General features: G+C 41.3%; 1 protein-coding gene across 4 annotated transcripts in view; it reads right to left on the bottom strand.

Moving 5' to 3' along the window:
• Positions 1–54: 54 nt before the first annotated feature.
• Positions 55–23,550, bottom strand: part of LOC132406712 (mixed lineage kinase domain-like protein) — a 39,729-nt gene continuing 16,233 nt past the window's right edge. For 3 of the 4 annotated variants that reach the window (XM_059992591.1, XM_059992590.1, XM_059992592.1), the window contains exons 3-11: positions 19,482–19,589; positions 16,578–16,755; positions 16,382–16,479; positions 10,036–10,171; positions 6,640–6,724; positions 6,379–6,524; positions 4,308–4,357; positions 2,555–2,695; positions 55–293 (exon numbers count right to left, since the gene is read on the bottom strand). In XM_059992591.1, coding sequence (XP_059848574.1) covers positions 226–293; positions 2,555–2,695; positions 4,308–4,357; positions 6,379–6,524; positions 6,640–6,724; positions 10,036–10,171; positions 16,382–16,479; positions 16,578–16,755; positions 19,482–19,589 — 1,010 coding nt within the window. In that variant the 3' untranslated portion in view covers positions 55–225. The remainder of the gene's footprint in view (positions 294–2,554; positions 2,696–4,307; positions 4,358–6,378; positions 6,525–6,639; positions 6,725–10,035; positions 10,172–16,381; positions 16,480–16,577; positions 16,756–19,481; positions 19,590–23,550) is intronic. The other variant, XM_059992593.1, reaches the window with a different exon arrangement.

Here is a 23,550-nt window from a genome sequence, read left to right as displayed (position 1 = left end):
TTGATAATAAATGCACTTTGTACTTTCTCAGTCCCGTAAATACTCTACTGTGAATAAACAAGGGAAAACACTTTATTTTTGATGACCAGGAGTGCAGAGTTTACAGACATTAATGAATCAGTGTCGCACAAAGCCAAATTCAAGTTGCACAACTGTAGTGTGTAGCATGCCTGGGCAAATGCAATTGCTGGGACTTGCCAAGCAAGTATCGAATCCCGACAGGAGTCAATTCCTTGCTTCTTTGGTTGCTTCAGTAATTCTCTTTAGGATGTTCTTCAGCCTGTCAACGATAGCTGAAAGCAAGAGGAGAAATTGTGTGTGACAAGATGAGAAACAATCAGGAGTTCCTCTGCGCACTCCCTGGGAGCAGACTGAGCTTTATCAACGATCTGTTCACACAACAGAATGACCATCGGCTGCTCACTGAGCCACAACAGCCCCCTTGGCTTTGCAGCGTGCATTCACCAAAATGGGTCTGATGAGCTTTGGATCACTTCATCTGGAGCTCATGTTGTACGCAATGTAACATCTACGTACCGTTGGAATATTTCATCAAGATGAACCCTGAGTGTTCCATTGTTGGCTGCATATCTAGAGCAGTTGTTCCCAATCATTTTTATGTCATGAGCATCTACCATTAAGTGAGGTTGGGAACCCTTGTTCTAGAGATTTCATTACCTGCCCTATTGTCAATTGGATTGAATTGTGTTCCAATCCTGTTTAGAATGTGAACACATTCCTTTCATCAAATTGATGATTCTGAACAGTGACTTAAACAGCCTTTTGCCCCTCTCTGCAATATTTTCATGATTGGTGAATAAAAGTGTTCAAAGGAACAATGCATCACATCCTTCTCCCAGGTAGCTGTCAACTGATTAAGATTTAATTCTCGGTGGTTCTAGCGTAACCATGGAGATCTGACAAACTGGGGATCTCTGACTCATGGTGCTCCTTGCACTGGCCTGCTGTCAGTAATGCATCAGATGTAGAAGGAAGACATTCAGAGCTGTACCTCTCTGCTTGTGTCCTCTGTCACAGCTCATTGTGGGGCTTGGGACACCATGCAACAGGGAGTTAGAAACCAGTTAGCCTGACATCAGTGGTGCGGAAGATGCTGGAGTCAATTATAAAAGATGAAATTACGACACATTTGGATAGCAGTAACAGGATCAGTCCAAGTCAGCATGGATTTACAAAGGGGAAATCATGCTTGACTAATCTTTGGGAATTTTTTGAGGATGTAACTATGAAAATGGACAAGGGAGAGCCAGTGGATGTAGTGTACCTGGACTTTCAGAAAACCTTTGATAAGGTCCCATATAGGAGATTAGTGGGCAAAATTAGAGCACGTGGTATCGGAGGTAGGGTACTGACATAGATAGAAAATTGGTTGGCAGACAGGAAACAAAGAGTAGGGATTAACGGGTCCCTTTCAGAATGACAGGCAGTGACTAGTGGGGTACCACAAGGCTCAGTGCTGGGACCGCAGCTATTTACAATATATATTAATGATTTAAATGAAGGGATTAAAAGCAACATTAACAAATTTGCAGATGGCACAAAGCTGGGTGGCAGTGTGAAATGTGAGGAGGATGTTATGAGAATGCAGAGCGACTTGGACAGGGTGGGTGAGTGGGCAGATGCATGGCAGATGCAGTTTAATGTGGATAAATATGAGGTTATCCACTTTCTGGCAAGAACAGGAAGGCAGATTACTATCTGAATAGTGTCAAGTTAGGAAAAGGGGGAGTACAACGAGATCTAGGCGTTCTTGTTCATCAGTCACTGAAAGTAAGCATGCAGGTACAGCAGGCAGTGAAGAAAGCTAATGGCATGTTGGGCTTCATAACAAGGGGAATTGAGTATAGGAGCAAAGAGGTCCTTCTGCAGGGCCCTGGTGAGACCACTCGTGGAGTATTGTGTTCAGTCTCCAAATTTGAGGAAGGACATTCTTGCTATTGAGAGAGTGCAGTGTAGGTTCACGAGGTTAATGCCCGGGATGGCGGGACTGTCATATGTTGAAAGATTGGAGCGACTGGACTTGTATACACTGGAATTTAGAAGGATGAGAGGGGATCTGATTGAAACATAAGATTATTAAGGAATTGGACCCGCTAGAGGCAGGAAAAATGTTCCCGATGTTGGGGGAGTCCAGAACCAGAGGCCACAGTTTAAGAATAAAGGGTAGGCCATTTAGAATGGAGTTGAGGAAAAACTTTTTCACCCAGAGAGTTGTGGATCTATGGAATGCTCTGCCTGAGAAGGCAGTGGAGGCCAATTCTCTGGATGTTTTCAGGATAGAGTTAGATAGAGCTCTTAAAGATAGCGGAGTCAAGGGATATGGGGAGAAGGCAGGAACGGGGTACTGATTGTGGATAATCAGCCATGAACACATTGAATGGCGGTGCTGGCTCAAAGGGCCGAATGGCCTACTCCTGCACCTCTAGTCTATTGTTAATTTCTGTATGTGTTTTTCGCCCAGGCAAACTGAGATCTCTCTGTAGCTTCCGTGATGCTGCTATTTAGGATCCTCCAGTGCAACTCCATTGCCTACCTCCAGCTTTTGGACGCTCAAAGGGGTCAAAGGCACGGCATTCGTCTATCAGCTCACAAAGGTCTTTGGGACAGTCACTTGGCAGAGGCTCACAGACTCGTTCCTCGCAGACTTTTTTATGGATTTCTTCATTGCTGCAACCTGCTCAAGAAAGGAGAAGTTTAAGGCAATTTTTCTGGCTCATGATTCTAAATGCTGTATGACCAGTCTCCTTGCTTCCACCATAAATGTCACTGGTGATAAATGCCACCCAGACTCTGATCAACCTCACACTACAGAGTCAAATTCCAACAGCTTCCTCCACAAATCCTGTGAGAACATCAGAGCAAATGACAAGGCCCAGCTTTGTAATGGAACTAAGACAGGCACACTGCCTTGTATGGGCAAGGGAAGAGAAATGGGAGATGCACAGATGAAGTAGAGCTGAGCTGAATTCTAAGGGTATTGGGAGATGTAAATTGACTAGTCAATTTGGGCAGAGAAGTGGCAAATGTGTTTCAACGCCAGGAAATATAAGATTATGTGCTTGGAGAGGTATAACAAATTATGGGAATATACAAGACATACTGTAAGGCAATATTCAGAAACAAAAGGATATTGAATTGTATGTCCACAGATCCCTAAATAAAACAGTAGGGTGGAGAAAAGGAAGAAGAATAATTTTCTTTATTAGCCAAGGTACAGAATATATGAGCAGGGAGAATATACTAAATGATATGGCCACAGCTTGGATATTGTTACCAGTGCTTATCAAACACTACAGAAAAGATGTGATTGTCTGGAGAAGATGAGCACAGGAAACATATAAGGATATTGGACATTGGACATTTGAGGAGAGACTTAATAAACAGGGGCTGTTTTCTTTCAGAGGAAGAGACCAAGTAGAGAATTGAGGTATGTACATTCAAAAGCATGAATGGATTACAGCAACAGGAAGAATCTATTTCCTTTAATTGATCGAAGGAACAGAGGGGTGGTATAGAAGTAATATTTCATAACGAGATATGGAATTCACTGGTGGAATGGTGCTGGAGGAGAAACACTCTTCACATTTAAATAGAAGAGCTGTGACTTCGAAGGTTACAGAACAAGTGCTGGAATTGTGTTTACTCTGGGAAACTTTTCTTCAGCTGGCACAGATACAATGGGAAGAATGGTCTTCAGTGTAATAAATTTTCAAGGATTATGTTAGCAGGAGCTGGAAGGTACAAATAACCAAACCCATGGTGTAATGGAACTGATCGAGAGATTGGATTTTCAGAGCTGCAAACAGGAGTTTAAATGATGCTAGTGGATACATATACAAATCATCAAGCTTAAACATCAAACTGAAATCATCAATCAAGGCAGCTCATAAATATATTCTTCTTTGTAAGTCTACACTTTGGGAAACAAACCTATACGCTTTTAGTTGAATGTTATCTTGGAGGCAATGAGTGAAATTGGGCTGTTTTAATGTCAGATTTTATTCTGCAGATTTTTCATCCACGGGCAAGGGGCAGGCAGCAGGAGTCTAGGGGGCAGGTGGCAGGGGGCTGGGGCTCGAGGGCAGGGGGCTAGTGGAATTGTTAGCAAGGCAGCAAGTCCAAGGATGTGGCAGAATGGGATGAGTGCAAGAAATAGGGTCCATTTAGTGGTAGTGGTAATGATGGGGGGTGAGATTGCGTGTGGGGGGAGAAAGTGATGAGCCTGCTGAGACAGCTAGTTAGGCTGAAACTAAGGTAGGTGAAATACATAAAATTTTACTTGTTACCTTTGAACGGTGCTTTACGGCTGGCAATCTCCCAAAGAACAATCCCAAAACTGAAAGGAAAAATGAATAAATACCAAATACTCAGTAACCTTGAGCATTAAGTGTTCTGTGAATAACTATAACATTAATACGATGCACATTTTCTCCTTTGTACCAATACATCACCCAAATAGACATAAATATTTGTCCTATAAAATTCCATAAGCATGAACATGCATTCATTAACACATAGAACTTTAACCAGATATCGGAAGCTTGGCCAGGAGGGGACTTCAATCAAATCCACTATTCAAGGATAAAAGGTGGGAGCCAGCCACGGCAGAGTTATAGAGTAACCAATTGGGGTTGGGGATTGATTAGTAACAGCAAATTAAAGGATGGCATGGGCAAGCAGCCATTGTTGAGGCAGCCATTGTCTGAGTGGACATAGTCAGGGTGGTGATCTTAAGACTTCGAGGCTTCACTCACAGAAAGCAAAGGAAAGAAAAGCTCAAGTTCTTTTCCTTCTCTTCTTCGTATCTGCTCGGCTAGGACTTAGAGATGCCAGGCAGGATAGTGAAATGCTCCAGTTGTGGGAGGTGGGAAGGCAGGGAGACCTCCAATGTCCTTGACAGCAGGGAAAAGAAGGAGCCATTTGACACAACCTGTTTGGAAACTGATCACTGCATTTATGAATCAGAATTAGAATCAGGTTTCATGTCATTGGCATATACGTTCATTAATGTTACGGCAGCAGTACAATGAAATACATGATGAATAAATATTGAAAAAATAACTGAGTTGCATTCAGTATATATACGTCTATAAAAAAGTTGTTTTAAAATAAGTAGTGCAAAATAACAGAAATTTAAAAAAAGTAGTAAGGTAGTGTTCCCGGGTTCAATGTCTATTTAGGAATTGGATGGCAGAGGGGAAGAAGCTGTTCCTGAATCACTGAGTGCATGCCTTCAGGCTCCTGTAGCTCCTACCTGATGGTAACAGTGAGAAGGCGGAATGTCCTGGGTGGTTGGGGTCCTTGGTGATGATTTACACAGATATTGATCAGTTCCTCAATGTGTACATGTACAGTAAAATTCCAATAACAGGAATCCCATAGTTTGGACATTTTGATGTTTGGCATCAGGCTCTCAAGTGCTGATTCTAATACTGCTTTTAACATACCAGGATCCTAGTTCCTGTTCTCCCTTTAAACTTACCAGTGGCCTGGTCCTGTCATGCCCTTAAACTCAAATTCTGAGGACACACACAAAATGCTGGTGGAACACAGCAGGGCAGGCAGCATCTATAAGGAGAAGCACTTTCGACGTTTCGGGCCGAGACTCTTCGTCAGGTCAAATTCTGAGGCCCATCTCCCACACTCTCCTGAAACTCCCTGGCTGCTTTTCTCTGATCTTTCTTGAAACTCACTAGATTCCTTTCCTACACTCTATCTAAACTTAAAGGGTAGTTTAAGTTATAAGTTATTATTCTACTGCAAAACATCACAAAATGTGCATTAAAATTAATGAATTGAAACAACATCCAACAATTTGGAAATCTTTCAGTTTAGCATCATCAAAGGCTTGACTATGACAGATTAATGGACTTACACTGCATGGAGACATATTTGTTAGGAAAGAATTCAAGACAGGTCCTGGGGCCAACCTAATGAAGTTGCAGACCTTGGATTGTAAATCAGTGAGGACTGGATATAAGACTGTGATTGAGAGTATAACAATTACTGTCAATGAGATTCCAGTTTAATGCAGAATAGCTTTACACTCCTGAGTTTCCATTCTGAACTAATTCAATAACAGCCAGATAGTTTATTATATGTTGATCCCTGATAATCTGTTTTAAAGTACACGATTCATATAGCAGGATGAATCATTGTTAACTTCTGATCTGACCTTTAAAAACTCTAAATACAGTATTTTGCTCTCTGTTACACACCAATCTAATACTGTTGCAATATGATTTCAATTAAAGGTCCATAGCATAAAAAAAAGTTGGGAATACTCACAGACCTGGCTCAGATACTGTCTGTATCTAGTGAGATTTGTCCATTACCTTCTCCTGCTTAAACTCTTACCTGTACACCTCACAGGGCTTGTCATACTTGTAGTTGATGTCACTCATTTGCTGTGGTGAGATGTATGGTAACAACTGGGATTTCTCACTGGAGGTGTCAATTTGTCGGATGGAGGTCTCTGTCTTGGCCAAGTCCATGCCCCCCAGCTGAACAAATGAAGAGACAAAGAATACCACAATATTTATTTGTGCTCCTGAATGATCCAAATATGAAGACTGGAGTTAATTTTAATGGTGGATGCTCATGATTATATCAGTTAACCTTCACTCGGAGGCCATGGTCAACCAGGAATCTGGTGCTGTCAATAGAACAGTGAAGTTTGAACTTCTCAGTTGATTGGTGCAACCTGCAATGAAGCACAGCACAGCTGTTGACAATAGCTAAAAAACCTGCCAATCACAAAGAAGATGGAGAGTCTTTATGTTCTTTTACTTCACAAGGAAGTGGATTAGCTGAGAAAGCCAAGGTCTGAAAGTGACAAGGCAATTTTTCTATTAATCCTGACAAAAACACGTAATCAAACAATGTCACATCCACTTATAGCCACTGAAAACAGCAGCATTCTCTTCTGATGAGAAAATCTGCAGGAAATCCAAGCAACATCCACAAAATGCTAGAGGAACTTGCCTTGAAACTGGAGGAACAGTAGAGGACCTGTCGGTCCATGGCTCCTCTACCACCACGATGAGGCCACACTCAGGTTGGAAGAGCAACCCCTTATATTCCATCTGGGTAGCCTCCAACCTGATGACATGAACATTGATTTCTCGAACTTCTGGTAATTGGCCCACCCCGGAACATCTCCATTCCCATTTCCCTCTCTCACTTCATCTCCTTAGCTGCCTATCACCTCTCTCTGGTGCTCCTCCCCCTTTGCTTTCTTCCACCCTCTCCTATCAGATTCCTCCTTCTCTAGCCCTTTACTTCTTCCTCCCTCTTGCCACCTTCTTGCTGTAACTTCTCATCTTTTTTTCCAGCTCTGATGAATCATTCTCTTCTGCCTACAGTATAATCAGAATGTCCTTGTTTATTCCATATTCCTTGTGAAATAAAAAAACATAAAGGCTTCCATCTTACTCATGATTGACTGTGGGCACATTCCTGCTGACTTTAAAACTTCCAGAAAGGAATGCACCTCTATGGGATTCAAAAAGGGTGAAAAAAAGATAAAGACAGAAGATTAGCTTTATTTGTCATGTGTACATTGAAACATCAAAATATATATTGAAATGCATCATTTGCATCAAAAAAATATCAGTGAGGATTGTATTGGGCAAGATTCTGGGGCCAACATAGCATACCCACAACTCACTGATCCTACCTGTGCATATTTGGAACGTGGGAGGAAATGGGAACACTGGAAGGAACCCACGCGGTCACAGGGATAAAATAGAAACTCCTTACAGACAGCGGCGCCAATGAAACCCTCAACTTACAGCTGCCGTGCTGTAAAGTGTTGTGCTAACTATTACACGTGTGGATTGCCGTTACATAAAAATCATGATATGGACAATTTTCTAGGAATGTAACATGGGGGGGGGGGGGTTTACACTGTACAGGCAAGTTGTACAACACTGAGTGCAGGTGAGCAGCTACAAAGCGGATGATTTGAATGCAAGGCCAAGCTCCAGGAGGAGGCAAGAGCTGTTTCTCAGCCAGGTCTCAGAACAAAGGAAGCTCTATTCCACATCTTCCAACGCTCCTATAAACTATCAGTTTCACTATCAGTGAGTGTTGTTTAAACTCCATCTTAAGTAACACCCTTTCCTGTGCTGATTATGATTTTAAATGTTTTTCTAGCAGCAATGATTTAGGAATTTGTAGGATTATGTAAGATGTTCAATCCCTTGACCCTTTTCATCATTCCTATTGATTTACCTCAGTTTGTTGACCTGGGTTCTCTCTACTTCCCTTCATGAAGTTATATAATAAAAAAAACTCTTGGACTTGGTCTTAAAATTGCATTGACCTGTATTCACAGCTTTGTGGGTTCAATATTCAAGATTTCAACTAATCTTTGGGTGAGAATGAGTTTTGTTGAGTCTTTGTTTTGTTCATCTTTTTGTACAGGAGAAGGGTTATGGGATCGATGCGCCTGATCTGTTTTTGTGGGAATTTTAGGGTTCATGTGCCTGATCTGTTTTGTTCATTTTTTTTTGTGTGGGAGGAGGGATTTGGGCGTTGATGTGCCTGATCTGTTTTGTTAATTTTTTTGTGTGAGAGGAGGGATTTTGGGGGTTGATGATCGTGCTGTCTTTCTTTTCTTTTTTGGTTTTGTGGCTATCCGTTGAATTGAAGAATTTCAGAGTTATATACTTTGCTAGTAAATGAACCTTTGAGAACATGCTTTCTGATGTCATTACTGAAAGGTCCAGGTCTAATTCTTATTTTAGATTCCCAAAGCAGAATAAGTAGTTTTTTTAAATAAAATTTCCATCCCATTTGAAACATTTTGATGGCACCATAACCCACCTTCAAATCATCATAACCTTTCTCCTGCACAAAAAAAATGAACAAAACAGAACATCTTCAAACATCTTTCCTTTTAGTTGGTGCTCTTCTGAGAAGCTCCTGAAATGTTTTAATAATTTTAGCAGATCCATGGCTATAAGTACAGGAAAGTTTGTAAATGCTGGAAATCCAGAGTAACACCAAAAATGCCAGAGGAATTCAGCAAGTCAGACAGCATTTATTAGGAGGAATGATATCTTGCACTTTCAGATTCCTTCTTCTTCAGTCTCTTCCATCTGTCACCTCCCAGCTTCTCACTTCATCCCCCCTCCCCCACCCACCTTCCCTCTCACCTGGCATCACCTATCACCTGCTCCTTCCCCTCTCCCATCTTCTTATTCTGGCTTCTTTCCCCTTTCCTTTTCAATCTTCTTATTAATTTTTATAAAAAAACATAACATAGTATTATATTAAATAGGTTATGAATACATTAGACTTAGAATTAAATTAGTAACAAGATAACAATATCTTATTAAACTATCAGCAAAAAAAAGATCGTACAATAATCAATCTAATCTATATTGATTATACATGAAAAAGATTAAAAATAATCATCAAAAGAAAAAAAAGTATAAAATACAAGAAAAAATGTATATTTAAAGAAATAAAAAAAACCTAAACTAACATGGGCAATAATAATAGTTTATAAGTATATGATAGTGTCAAAAACTCCGGAACTCCATACCAGAACAAGAATAAAAAGAGTAAAGGTCTGGAAGAAGCCAAATTAATTCATATGAAAGTGTCGAATGAACGGTCCCCAAGTTTCTTCAAATTTAATTGATGAATCAAAAACAGTACTTCTAATTTTTTCTAAACTTAAACAAGAAATAGTTTGAGAGAACCACTGAAATATGGTAGGAGGATTTACTTCTTTCCAATTTTGTAATATAGATCTCCTGGCCATTAATGTTACAATTCCCCTTTCCAGTCCTGAAATGTTGACTGCTTATTCCTCCCCATAGATGCTGCCTGACCTGCTCAGTTCCTCCAGCACTTTTTTTTGGTGTCCATGGTTATGAGTTCCTTATGTAGGCTCGGTGCCATCACTTTGGAGTGGGTAATATTTACATTCTGTGTTTGGCAAACCCAGGGATGAACAACTCTGCTAAACTGCAGCATAATCTCTCCATTCTCCCAGTCTACCTGTACAAGCCACTGGCAGCATCCAGTGCCATGTGAACACGACTCTGCCAGCTGAGATGCCATTTGCCTTCCAGAACGCTGCGCAAGCACCCCAGCTCGCAGTACTCCATCACGATCAGGAACTCGGGGCTGTCACCTGATGGGAAATATGGCAATCAGTCTGAGTCTTGCTGACTGGACAGAAACTAAACAGCACACATAACCTGCCTGCCATTTAATTGATGAAATGGAGGAGGAGGAGGACAATATGTAATGTCACATGTGTGCTGTTATTATGAATCCTGTCGTGCTTGTCCCATCTATAAGTACTTCCTGACTCAGTAAAATCTAATTTTTTTTAAAAGTCTAGTTTATTTTGATCCAGCTTGGGGTGAGTGTGCAGCCCTGGCCTGAGTCTTGCAGAAACTCACAAGGTTGCTCTGTTAAGTCTCGTGTAGATGCTGCTTTAGAGCACGAATTAGGAACCAAAATCTGAAGACTTTGCCCAGAGCAGCGTTAATTTTACCCTTAGTTCCTCAAATGGAATATATTAGAACCTGCGTCATCCATGTTTGATGTATCTGCTGCTGATCTTCTCTATTTTTATCTTCTCCATTTCATCTACCTGCTGGGATTACAGAGCTAAGTATTGCTTAGCACCCGTGTGTGGCATTCTGTGATCTACTTTTTCATTCCAAATTGGCCCCTCTTTGTAATGCTCTTTAGAATTTCAATGTCTATAAAAGATAAACTGTGCAAATACAATAATAATTATAAACAAATAATACTGGGAACATGAATTCTGCAGTCTTTGAAAGTGAGTTCATAGGTCGTGGAACGAGTTCAGAGTTGAGGTGAGTGAAGTTATCCACTCTGGTGCAGGAAGGAGCCTGGTAACTGTCCCTGAACCTGTCAATGTCAGACCTAAGGCTCCTGTATTTCCTTTCACAGGATGATTTGCTGGTGAAATGATATCTCACAGGCTAATCATCCTTGCACTTGTTTCTGTAAGAAAAAAGAATGCTCAATGAAAATCTTTAATGGACACTTGTGACACTTTCCTGGGATCTAGTATACAGCTAATTAGATTATCTTTTGAGCAACACTGATTATTTCCCCTTTCTGGTACGTACTAGAGTTTTAGGGTGCAACCTACAACAGTCATGGTTGAACAAGGCGCGACTTTAATATTTTTCTTACACTCAGAGGGACTCTCTGCTGTCAGCAGGAAACCTGAGGGATGGGTCTTGCCAACATGAACCACCCATGGCCACTCACACAATTGCACTCTCCAAGTAAGGTGGCGGAGGCCAGATACAATAGGAGCAGGAGGTCCTGTCAAGATGAGATTCTGCTGCCTTCTGTTCAGGGGTGCACGGTAGTACAAACTGAACAGATGGAGTGACTTCATCATCATCTGCTACATACTGCACGGTCCTACAATACCAACAAGAGCAGCCAGAGGAGCGGAGCAGGGAGAGCCATGAGAAGCAGCAGAGGCAAGAGGTGTAGGGCAGAGGTGGTGTTTATCAGGGATATCCCTCAGCATCCACAGGTTCACTTCTCAGCAGAGCAGAAGAGGGAGACATGACAAAACGACACAAAAGGAACACTATCGAGAAGCTTCTTATGAAGATTTCTACAAATATAGTCCCAGTAATAATCTCCCTTACACCTCAATGGCCATGTAACAACAGTACAGCAATAACTCAGCAGGGGGAGTCCAGCTGAGACTTAACAGCACCCATAACCTAATTAATGCCATTTAATTAGGGTGGAGGAAGAGGACGATATGTAATGTCACATGACTAGCAATAGTGAAACTGGTGTAGAGGACAAGATTCCAAAAGCTACTATAGAAATACGGTAATTACAAATGACTACAGTTCATCTTGATCACTCTTCATCATATAACCATATAACAATTACAGCACGGAAATAGGCCATCTTGGCCCTTCTAGTCTGTGCTGAACGCCTATTCTCACCTAGTCCCACTGGCCCGCACTCAGCCCATAACCCTCCATTCCTTTCCTGTCCATATACCTATCCAATTTTACTTTAAATGACAATACCAAACCTGCCTCTACCACTTCTACTGGAAGCTCATTTCACACAGCTACCACTCTCTGAGTAAAGAAATTCCCCCTCGTGTTACCTCTAAACTTTTGCCTCCTAACTCTCAAATAATGTCCTTTTGTTTGAATCTCCCCTACTCTCAATGGAAAAGCTTATCCACATCAACTCTATCTATCCCCTTCATAATTTTAAATACCTCTATCAAGTCCCCCCTCAACCTTCTACGCTTCAAAGAATAAAGACCTAACTTGTTTAACCTTTCCCTGTAACTTAGGTGCTGAAACCCAGGTAACATTCTAGTAAATCTTCTCTGTACTCTCTCTATTTTGTTGACATCTTTCCTATAATTCAGTGACCAGAACTGTACACAATACTCCAAATTTGGCCTTACCAATGCCTTGTACAATTTTAACATTACATCCCAACTCCTATACTCAATGCTCTGATTTATAAAGGCCAGCATACCAAAAACTTTCTTCACCACACTATCCACATGAGATTCCACCTTCAGGGAACTCTGCACCATTTTCCCTGGATCACTCCGTTCTACTACATTCTTTAATGCCCTACCATTTACCATCTATGTCCTATTTGGATTATTCCTACCAAATTGTAGCACCTCCATCTGTGATCGTTCAGACCACTCTTCTAACTGGCCTACATCTCTCTGCGAGCTTTGAAAACCTACTTCATTATCCACAATGCCACCTACCTTAATATCATCTGCACACTTACTAATTCAATTTACCACTCCATCATACCAATCATTAATGTATATGCCAAACAACATTAGACCCAGTACAGATCCCCAAGGCACACCACTAGTCACCGGCCTCCAACCTGACAAACAGTTATCCACCACTACTCTCTGGCATCTCCCATCCAACCACTGTTGAATCCATTTTACTACTTCAATATTAATACCTAACGAGTGAACCTTCCATGCGGAGCCTTGTCAAAGGCCTTACTGAAGTCCATATAGACAACATCTACTGCTTTACCCTCGTCAACTTTCCTCTTAACCTCTTCAAAAAATTCAATAAGATTAGTCAAACATGACCTTCCACGCACAAATCCATGCTAACTGTTCCTAATCAGACCCTGTCTATCCAGATAATTATATATACTATCTCTAAGAATACTTTCCATTAATTTACCCACCACTGACATCAAACTGACAGGCCTATAATTGCTAGATTTATTCTTAGAACCCTTTTTAAACAATGGAACCGCATCAGCAATATGCCAATACTCCAACACCATCCCAGTTTCTAATGACATTTGAAATATTTCTGTCAGAGCCCCTGCTATTTCTACACTAAATTCCCTCAAGGTCCTAGGGTATATCCTGTCAGGACCCGGAGATTTATCCACTTTTATATTCCTTAAAAGCGCCAGTACTTCCTCCTCTTTAATCGTCATAGTGTCCATAACTTCCCTACTTGTTTCCCTTACCTTACACAATTCAATATCCTTCTCCTTAGTGAATACCGAAGAAAAGAAATTGTTCAAAATCTCCCCAATCTCTTTCAGTTCCACACATAGCTGTCCACTCTGATTTTCTGGGACTAATATTATCCCTCACTATCCTTTTGCTATTAATATAACTGCAGAAACCCTTCAGATTTATTTTCACCTTACTTGCCAAAGCAACCTTGTATCTTCTTTTAGCTTTTCTAATTTTTTGTTAAGATTCTTCTTACATTCTTTATATTCCTCGAGCACCTCATTTACTCCATGCTGCCTATATTTATTGTAGATCTCTCTCTTTTTCCTAACCAAGTTTCCAATATCCCTTGAAAACCATGGCTCTCTCAAACTTTTAACCTTTTCTTTCAACCTAACATGAACATAAAGATTCTATACTCTCAAAATTTCACCTTTAATTAACCTCCATTTCTCTATTACATCCTTCTCATAAAACAAATTGTCCCAATTCACTCCATCTAAATCCTTTCGCATCTCCTCAAAGTTAGCCTTTCTCCAATCAAAAATCTCAACCCTGGGTCCAGTCCTATCCTTCTCTCCATAATTATATTGAAACTAATCGCATTGTGATCACTGGACCCAAAGTGCTCCCCAACACAGACCTCCGTCAGCTGACCTATCTCATTCCCTAACAGAAGATCCAACACTGCTCCTTCTCTAGTTGGTTCCTCTATGTATTGCTGCAAAAAACTATCCTGTACACATTTTACAAACTCCAAACCATCCATCCCTTTTACAGTATGGGCTTCCCAGTCTATGTGTGGAATATCAAAATCTCCAACAATCACAATCCTGTGCTTACTACAAATATCTGCTATCTCTTTGCAAATTTGCTCCTCCAATTCTCACTCCCTGTTAGGTGGTCTATAATACACCCCTATAAGTGTTACTACACCTTTCCCATTCCTCAATTCCACTCAAATAGCCTCCCTAAATGAGCCCTCTAATCTATCCTGCCAAAGTACTGCTGTAATATTTTCTCTGACAAGCAACACAACACCTCCCTCTCTTGTCCCTCCAATTCTATCACACCTGAAGCAACGAAATCCAGAAATATTTAGCTGCCAATCACACTCCTCCTGCAACCATGTTTCACTAATAGCTACAACATCATATTTCCAGGTATCAATCCATGCTCTAAGCTCATCCACCTTTCTTACAATGCTCCTAGCATTAAAATAAATGCATTTAAGAAATTCTCCACCTCTTCCTCTCTGTTTATCTCTAACAGTACAAAGAACTTTACTGTCTTCTTTTTCTTCCTTCTCCCATACATCTGTTCCTACACTTTGGTTCCGCTCCCCCCTTGTATCTAGTTTAAATCCACTTGTGCCTCTCTAGCAAACTTAACTGCAAGAATATTTGTCCCCTTCCAGTTCAGATGTAAACCATCCAACCAGAACAGATCCCACTTTCCCTGGAGAACTGCCCAATTATCTATAAATCTGAAGCTCTCCCTCCTGCACCATGTCTTCAGCCACATGTTGATCTGCGCTATCTTACTATTTCTAAACCCACCTGCACGTGGCACTGGTAGCAATCCTGAGATTGCTATCCTGGAGGTCCTGCCCTTTAACTTGGCACCTAGCTCCCTAAACTCACCTTTCAGGACCTCCTCACTCTTTTTACCCACATCATTGGTCCCTACATGGACCATGACATTCGGCTGCTCACCCTCCCTCTTGAGAATACTGAGAACTCGATCCGAGATATCGCGGACCCTGGCACCAGGGAGGCAACAGACCATCCGAGGTTCTCGATCTCTTCCACAGAACCTCCTATCTGCCCCCCTAACTATCGAATCCCCTATCACTACTGCTCTCCTCTTTTCCCTCCTTCCCTTCTGAGCTGAGGGTCCAGTCTCGGTGCCAGAGACGCAACTACTGCAACTTGTCCCTGGTAGGTCGTCCCCACCAACAGTATCCAAAACGGTATACTTATTGTTGATGGGAACAGCCACAGGGGTGCTCTGCTCTTCCTGTCTATTCCCCTTCCCACTCCTGACAGTCACCCAACTACCTGTCTCCTGACTCTTAGGGGTGACTATCTCCCTGTAACTTCTGTTTATTTCTGTCTCTGCCTCCCGAACGATCCGAAGTTCATCCAATTCCAGCTCCAGTTCCCTAACACAGTTTGTCAGGAGCTGCAGCTGGATGCACCTTTTACAGGTGTAGTCATCTGGGACAATTGTGCTTGCCCTGACTTCCCACATACTGCAAACAGAGCACTCAACTGTCCTAACTGCCGCCTCCATTACCTACTCCTAAGCTAATTAGATTAATTTAAAGGAGTTTACCTGGCCTAACCTCACCTGGAGGTAATACATAATCATAATACAACAGTGGGGTTATAAGAGTTGCCGACTAACTGCGCTAATGAATCTCTGTCCCTTTAATTTCTCCTCCTGGTGCACTGATCCTGACACATGAGTGAGTTTAGTCTCCTATCTAGCCCACGGTTCTGGATGTTAATGCTGCAAGGATTAAGGCAGCAACATATTAGAATGCCTGAATATCAGCCAATGGGGTAATTCTAAACTTCATTTTCACAGTCAAATGAGATAGGTGGGCTGAAAAGCAAGTAATAAATGAAAGAAATTTCAGTTGGAAACAAAACCCAAAAAAAAATCAAAACAGCTTTCATTTAAATTTTCCAAATTGCAACAATTATAAGATTACATTTCAAAACTACTTAGTTGGCAGTAAAGTGCTTTGGGAGGTTCTGAATTGCGAAAGGTGTTTTTTAAAGCCAAATCCTTTTTTACTGAGAACTCATTACAAATCCATGCCTAAGGCTAGCTTACCCCTTTGATCAATACAGATTCCATAAATTCGCACCATATTTGGGGATTCAAAGTGCTTCATGGTCTCAGCCTCTTTGTGAAAAATATTGCGTATTTTCCTGTAGGAGAAGGAAGAAAGCACCAAGCCATCAATCCTAATTAACATTAAACATTAACATTAAATTCAACTCAATTCTGTTTTGTTATCCATACTCACTCCACACTGGATGATCCAACATTAACAAAACGTTTAATGGCTACTGGAAATTTGTGCAACATTCCTTTATAATATCTGGAATTACTAGTGATCAGAAAAGGCTTGCTCTCTCTTTCAATGTCCTTTGGGTTTAATTCCAGAATTCCCTGCACAGGGTGAACAGAAGTTTTTGTTTGGTCTACAAGAGGAGAGAGAGAGAGAGATCAGCATCAGACCTGGATAACCAGTGGAAAACATGTTCTTCATATTTTTGCTACTTTAGCCAATATTCCCAGGACAAATAGGTTAGATGCAGAGTGCTGCTCCCTCAACTCAATAGTCTATCAATATCTCCAAAAGCTGGAAAGATGAGAGCACAAGTCCAGGCAAATGCAACTATTCTGATGCACTACTTTGACACAACTTGTCAACCTTCACCATGGTTGGATCAAAATCCAGGAGTTCTTTACACCACATTAAAGGTTCAAAGGTTCATTTTGTGATTCAAGTATGTGTGCAGAATACAATGCTGAGATCTGTCTTCTCCAGATAGCCCAAAAATAGAGAAACCATAGAAGTAGTCGAAAGGCATCAATTACCACCCCCCCCCCGCAAGAAAAGAAAAAACTCAGATACCCCCAAACCGCCTCCAAACCCTCCCTCATACAAAAACTGAAAGATCACCCACAGGGAGAAACAACAGCAAGAACATCAAACTCCAAACCCCCAGCCCACCAGTCGGCAACAAGAAGGAATGGGGGAGAGCATGAAAAGAACATAGAACTGAAAGAGGCCAATATGAACCACAGTCCAATCCATAACTCTCAAAATTTCCATAAAATCTCAAAGAGCATCAGGACCCAGCAACCTCTCTGAGGTCAGCGACTTGAACCAGTGGCTCCTCCGAGGAAAGAAACTTGAACCAGCATCCCCTTGGAGGGAAACGACATGAACCAGTGGCCTCTCCAAAGGAAACAACTCAAACTAGTTTCTCCTCTGAGGGCAGCGGCTCGAACCAGTGGCCTCTCTGAGAACCATTTGCACTTCTCCGCATTTGCCTTGATGTTTCAACTTTCCTTGACATTTTAAACAGCGAAATAAGCAATCAATTATGGCTTCTTGTTCTCATCTTTGAGTTCCTCTTTGTGGTAACTCATGCTTGCATTTCTCTTTTGGAATTTTCTTAGGGACAGCTAAGTGCTTGCTCACTGCAAGTCACAGGCTCCAGCAGTTTCAAAAACAAAATGAGTAGAAGATGTAGAAAAACTGAAATTATTAACTACCTGGAAGATGTCACCCAAGGACTTTAGAAATACATTAAACAGAAACACAATTAATGTTCTTACTTGGTATCATTTTGTTTTATCTAGGTTGACTTGAAAGGGTAAAACCGCTAATTTTAAGCTGCATGTATCCTCTGTAATTCTAAAACAGAGGACATAAAGAGAGAAGAAGGAAATTAGGAGGGCAAAAAGGGGCAATGAAATGACCTTAGCAAGTGGGGTTAAAGAGAAAATATATTAGAGAGAGTAGCTAAGGAGAGAGTAGGTCCCTTTAAAACCAAAGTAGTAATCTTTGTATGGAGCCAGAGGGTATGAACAAAGATATAATGAGAATTTCTTATCGGGATAGACCAAGGAGAAGTACGTGGAGGATGGAGGCTTGTGAGGGGTGGAATGATACTCTGGAACACATATGCATCAGGAAGGAGGAAGTGTTATAAACATCACAACATTCGGGTGTATAAATCCCCATAACCTTTGGAATTAGATCAAAATGTTAAGAGAAGCAAAAGAGAAGATTGCTGGGGCTCTGCTGGAGATTTTTACATCTTCAGTAGATGTAGGTGAGGTACCAGAAGGCTGGAGGTTAGTTAATGTTGTTTCTTTATTTAGAGAGGCATTAGGATAAGGAACTGCAGGACAATAGACCTTATATCAGCAGCAGGGAGAATGTTGGAGAAGATTTTGATTACTTTCACTTGGAAAGACATGGAAAGGTTAGAAGGATTCAGCTTAGCTTTGTATAGGAGCAGTTACGTCTCAAAAATCTGGTTATGTTTTTTGAGAAGGTGACTAAGAAAATTGATTAAGGCGGCACAGTAGATGCTGTTTGCATTGAATTCATTAAGACTTTTGACAAGGTCTCACGTGTTAAGCTGGTCCAGAAGGTTAAAGTGTAAGGGACTCCAGATGTGTTGGCTAACTGGATCCAAAACTGTCTTGTTGATACAAGACAGAGGGTAGTGGTGGATGGGTGTTGAAGCATCTAACAAGTGATTTCCCGATTGGACTTTTGTTGTTTGTAATATGGCCTGGATGAGACTATAATTGATCCAACTGGTAAGTTTGCAAGTGGCACAAAAATTGGTGTGGTTGTAGATAACAAAGAAGGTTGGATGTGGATACAGCAAGACACAGATCTGCTGGAAATTTTGGGCACAATGGTGGCCGATGGAATTTAGTCCAGATAAGTATGAGGTAATGCACTTTGAGATGTCAATTTTTGGTAGGACATGTAGACTAAATGGCAGGGACTTTAGGAAAATTTATGTATAGAGGGGCCTTAGGGTGCAAGTCTAACAACAGTGTCTTTAATAGTGTATAAAGATCAGTCCATTCTGATGATCTGCTGCATATTTGCGTTGATTGAATGAAAGACTTGTTGTATTTGTAACTCCAGAGTCTGGGTAGTGACTAATGCACAGCAGAGAACCTTCACCAAAAAACGATTATTGTAGTTAAGAAAACAACTTGTATGCTCAAGGACAACTGGCTATAGATAAATTACTGTGATAATAGATAATAGATAATAATGGCTGTGGGCTCAGATGTTACCGTGTGACATATTACCTGCCTTGTGAGACTGAGAACCTAAATAAAAGAATGTGCTGAATGTATTGTTGTTTTCCCATTGTATACTCACAGGCCTCCATTATATGTTGGATATCTTTCAGATTCATTTTAACTTCTCCCAGGTCAGCTTGCAAAGTCTCCACAGCCTGCTGCATTCTCTCCTCCACTGAAAGCAATGCTGTAATGTCAGGTTAGGAGCTGTTAGCAGAGTCAGGCTCTCTTACCATAAATAGTCAGAACACAGAAAACTGGCATAGAAGTTATTACAAAATAGGAGGAATATTTAGAGCAATGCATCTTCCTGAGTCTTGGAAACAAATGCCATTTTTTGTTTTGTTGTGCATGTTAAATATTTGAATAATTTTATGTCAATGAACCTGCAAGATTTTTAGAAATATTTGAATAGTTCTCAACAGGGAGATTCTAGAAAGTTACTTAGAAATAAGGCTTCAACTTATGTTCACTGGAAAGCAAGAGGCTGTAATTAATATGAATCTAAAGCCAGATGAAAAGCAATCTAAATGCTAGATGGTAACCTGTAGCTGCCGAAACACAGTTCATTCACCATTTCCTTAAGGTCTCTCAGAAAATACTTCAAAGGTGGCACACAAACAGAAAAGCTGGAAGAACTTCTCCAGTCACACAGAATCTGTGGAATGAGAAATCATTTACTGTTTCAGGTCAATGACTGATGCTAAAAAAGTCCCTCCAGAATTTAGAATCTGAAACCATACACAAGGAACTCCCCAAGAGCGGATGTGCAGAATTAGCAGAAAATTGTGAGAAGAGGAAGTAAAGAAATGGGAATTTAGATAACATCATTGAAACCTATACACTATATTCTTGATAGGATAGAAACATAGAAAACTACCGACATTGCTGTGCCAAACACATACTGACTTTAGAAATTACATTCTAAGCTCCATGTACATATCCAGGAGTCTCTTAAAAGACCCTATCATATCCACCTCCACCACCGTCACCAGCATCCCATTCCACACACTCACCACTTGCCCCTGACATCTCTTCTGTACCCATTTCCAAGCACTATGCCCTCTCGAGCTAGCCATTTCAGCCCTGGGAAAAAGTCTCTGACTATTCACATGATTAAAGCCTCTCATCATCTTATACACCTCTATCAGGTCACCCCTTATCCTCCGTTGCTCAAAGGGGAAAAGGCCAAGTTCGCTTGACCTATTCTCGTAAGGCATGCTCCATAATCGAGGCAACATCCTTGTAAATCTCCTCTGCATCCTTTCTATAGTTTCCACGTCCTTCCTGTAGTGAGGTGACCAGAATTGAGCACAGCATTCAAAGTGGGGTCTGACCAGGGTCCTATATAGCTGGAATATTACCTCTCGGCTCTTAAACTTAACCTCACAGTTGATGAGTTGAACTCCATTTGCCACTTTTCAGCCCAGTTTTGCATCCTATCGATGTCCCACTGTAACCCCTGACAGCCCTCCACACTATCCACAACATCCTCAACCTTTGTGTCATCAACAAATTTACTAATCCATCCTTCCACTTCCTCATCCAGGTCATTTATAAAAATCACAAAGAATAGGAGTCCCAGAACAGAGCCCTGAGGTACACCACTAGTCAACGACCTCCATGCAGAATATGATCCACCTGCAACCACCCTTTGCCTTCTGTGAGCAAGCTAATTCTGGATCCACAAGGCAAGGTCCCCTTGGATCCCATGCCTCCTTACTTTCTCAATAAGCCTTGCATGGGGTACCTTATCAAATGCCTTGCTGAAGTCCATATACACTACATCTACTGTTCTACCTTCATCAATATGTTTAGTCACATCCTCAAAAAATTCAATGAGACTTGTAAGGCATGACCTGCCCTTGAAGAAGCCATGCTGACTATTCCTAATCATATTATACCTCTCCAAATGTTCATAATTCCTGCCTCTCAGGATCTTCTCCATCAATGTATGAACCACTGAAGTAAGACTCTCTGGTCTATAATTTCCTGGGCTATTTCTACTCTCTTTCTTGAATAAGGGAACAACATCCACAACCCTCCAACCCTCCAAAACCTCTCCCATCCCAATGATGATACAAAGCTCATTGCTAGAGGACCAGCAATCTCATCCCTTGCCTCCCACAGTAGCCTGGGGTACATCTCATCCAGTCGCAGTGACTTATCTAACGATGCTATCCAAAAGCTCTAGCACATCCTCTTTCTTACTGTCTACATATTCAAGCTTTTCAGTCCACTGTAATAATCACCAAGATCCTTTTCTGTAGTGAATACTGAGGCAAAGTATTCATTAAGTACCTCTGCTATATCCTCTGGTTCCATGCACACTTTTTCACTGTCACATTTGATTGGTCCTATTCCCTCTTGCTCTTCACATACTTGTAGAATGCCTTGGGGGTTTCCTTAATCCTGCTCACCAAGGCTCTCTCATGGCCCTTTCTGGATCTTCTAATTTCATTCTTAAAGCTCCTTCCTGCTAGCCTTATAATTTTCTAGATCTCTATCATTACCTAGTTTTTTGAAACTTTCATAAGCTTTTCTTTGTGGAATCTCCGTGGATCTCTGTGAAGTGGCAGCAGGACAGACTCACTCATGTACTCCAATCTCTAAGCATTAAAGACATATGTAGAATGTGCCTTTCTGATTGCTTCTTGTTCCCATAGAATATAGAACATAAAACACAGAACTGTACCAGCACACGAACAGGCCACTTGGCCCTCAGTGTTGTGCCAAACCAGCTCAAAAGCAAGTCAAAAACACTCAAACACTGATTCCTCTGACCCACACCATGTCCATATCCCTCCATCTTCCTCATATCCATGTGCCTATCCAAACGTCTCTTAAAGCCTCCAGAGTATTTGCTTCTACCACCATACCAGGTGACACGTTCCAAGCATCCATGAGTCCAAGTTTTTAAAAAATTACCCCTCACATCCCCTTTGAACCTTCCCCCTCTCATCTTCAGTGCATGCCCTTTAGATATTCCAACCTTGGGAAACAGATACTCTTTGTCCACTCTATCTATACTTCTCATGATCTTGTAAACCTCTATCAGATCTCCCCTCAGCCTCCGATGCTCCAGAGAAAACAACCCAAGTTTATCCAACCTCTTATGATAGCACAAGCCCTCTAAACCAGGCAGCATCCTGGTAAACCTCTTCTGCTCCCTCTCCAAAGCCTCAACATCCTTCCTATAGTGGAGTGACCAGAACCATACACAATACTCCAGATGTGGCCTAACCAGAGTTTTATAAAGCTCCAACATAACCTCCTGAAGTTGGAACTGAATGCCGCGACTAATAAAAGCAAGCATTCCATAAGCCTTCTTGTCCACCTTATCGACCCGTGTAGCCACTTACAAGTAGCTATAAACTTGGACCCCAAGATCTCTCTGCTCAGCCGCACTGTTAAGGATCCTGCCCATACATTCACATTTTTGATTTCATGCAAAAGCATATCCAGTTTCTTCTGTCAACTCATGTTTACTAATGCTCACTGTTTGAAAAATATCTCCTTTTCATTGTTTTACGGAGATTGTATGCAGTGATTCAGTCTATGCCTATAGTTCTGTGCCTCCACAGCGGAATGGAACAAGTTAAAATGCAAACAAACTTGAGCCTGTTGAAATTCTCATGCACACTAGCATGAGGTAAGCCAACGTTAGTTTGTTCGTTGACTCAATGTCTAAAACCTATGTTGCATATCTATATGTTTGAAACTGTGCCACTTCTGAAGATGCCCATAGATCTGACCAGGCCTCTGACCAGAACGTGTCCCAGCACTGGGGATGGGTGTGGGTGGCAGTACGGGTTGAGTAGGTGGTACATGGGGAGTCAGTATTTGGAGGTGGGGAGATTATTGGGATCTTAGTTGGGAGCGTACAATGAGAGGCCAGGAGAGAGCAATTGGCACTTTTCTGTAGAAATGTTAGTATGGTTGGGAGGGGGCATGGTAGGACATAAAACATTGAATAGTACAGCACAGTGCAGACCTTTCAGTCTACAATGTCATGTTGACCTTCTCAACTACCCTTAGATCATTACTTATCTCCCACATGATGCTCCATTTTTCTTTCATCCATGTGCGTACCTAAAACCCTCTTAAATGTTCCCTAAGTATATCTGCCTTTAACATTAGCAGTGGCA

This window comes from Hypanus sabinus, chromosome 17, assembly GCF_030144855.1.
Source record: "Hypanus sabinus isolate sHypSab1 chromosome 17, sHypSab1.hap1, whole genome shotgun sequence".
Taxonomy (NCBI): Eukaryota; Metazoa; Chordata; class Chondrichthyes; order Myliobatiformes; family Dasyatidae; genus Hypanus; species Hypanus sabinus.
Note: the sequence above shows the minus strand (reverse complement) of the source record. Positions and strands in the feature narration are given on the sequence as shown.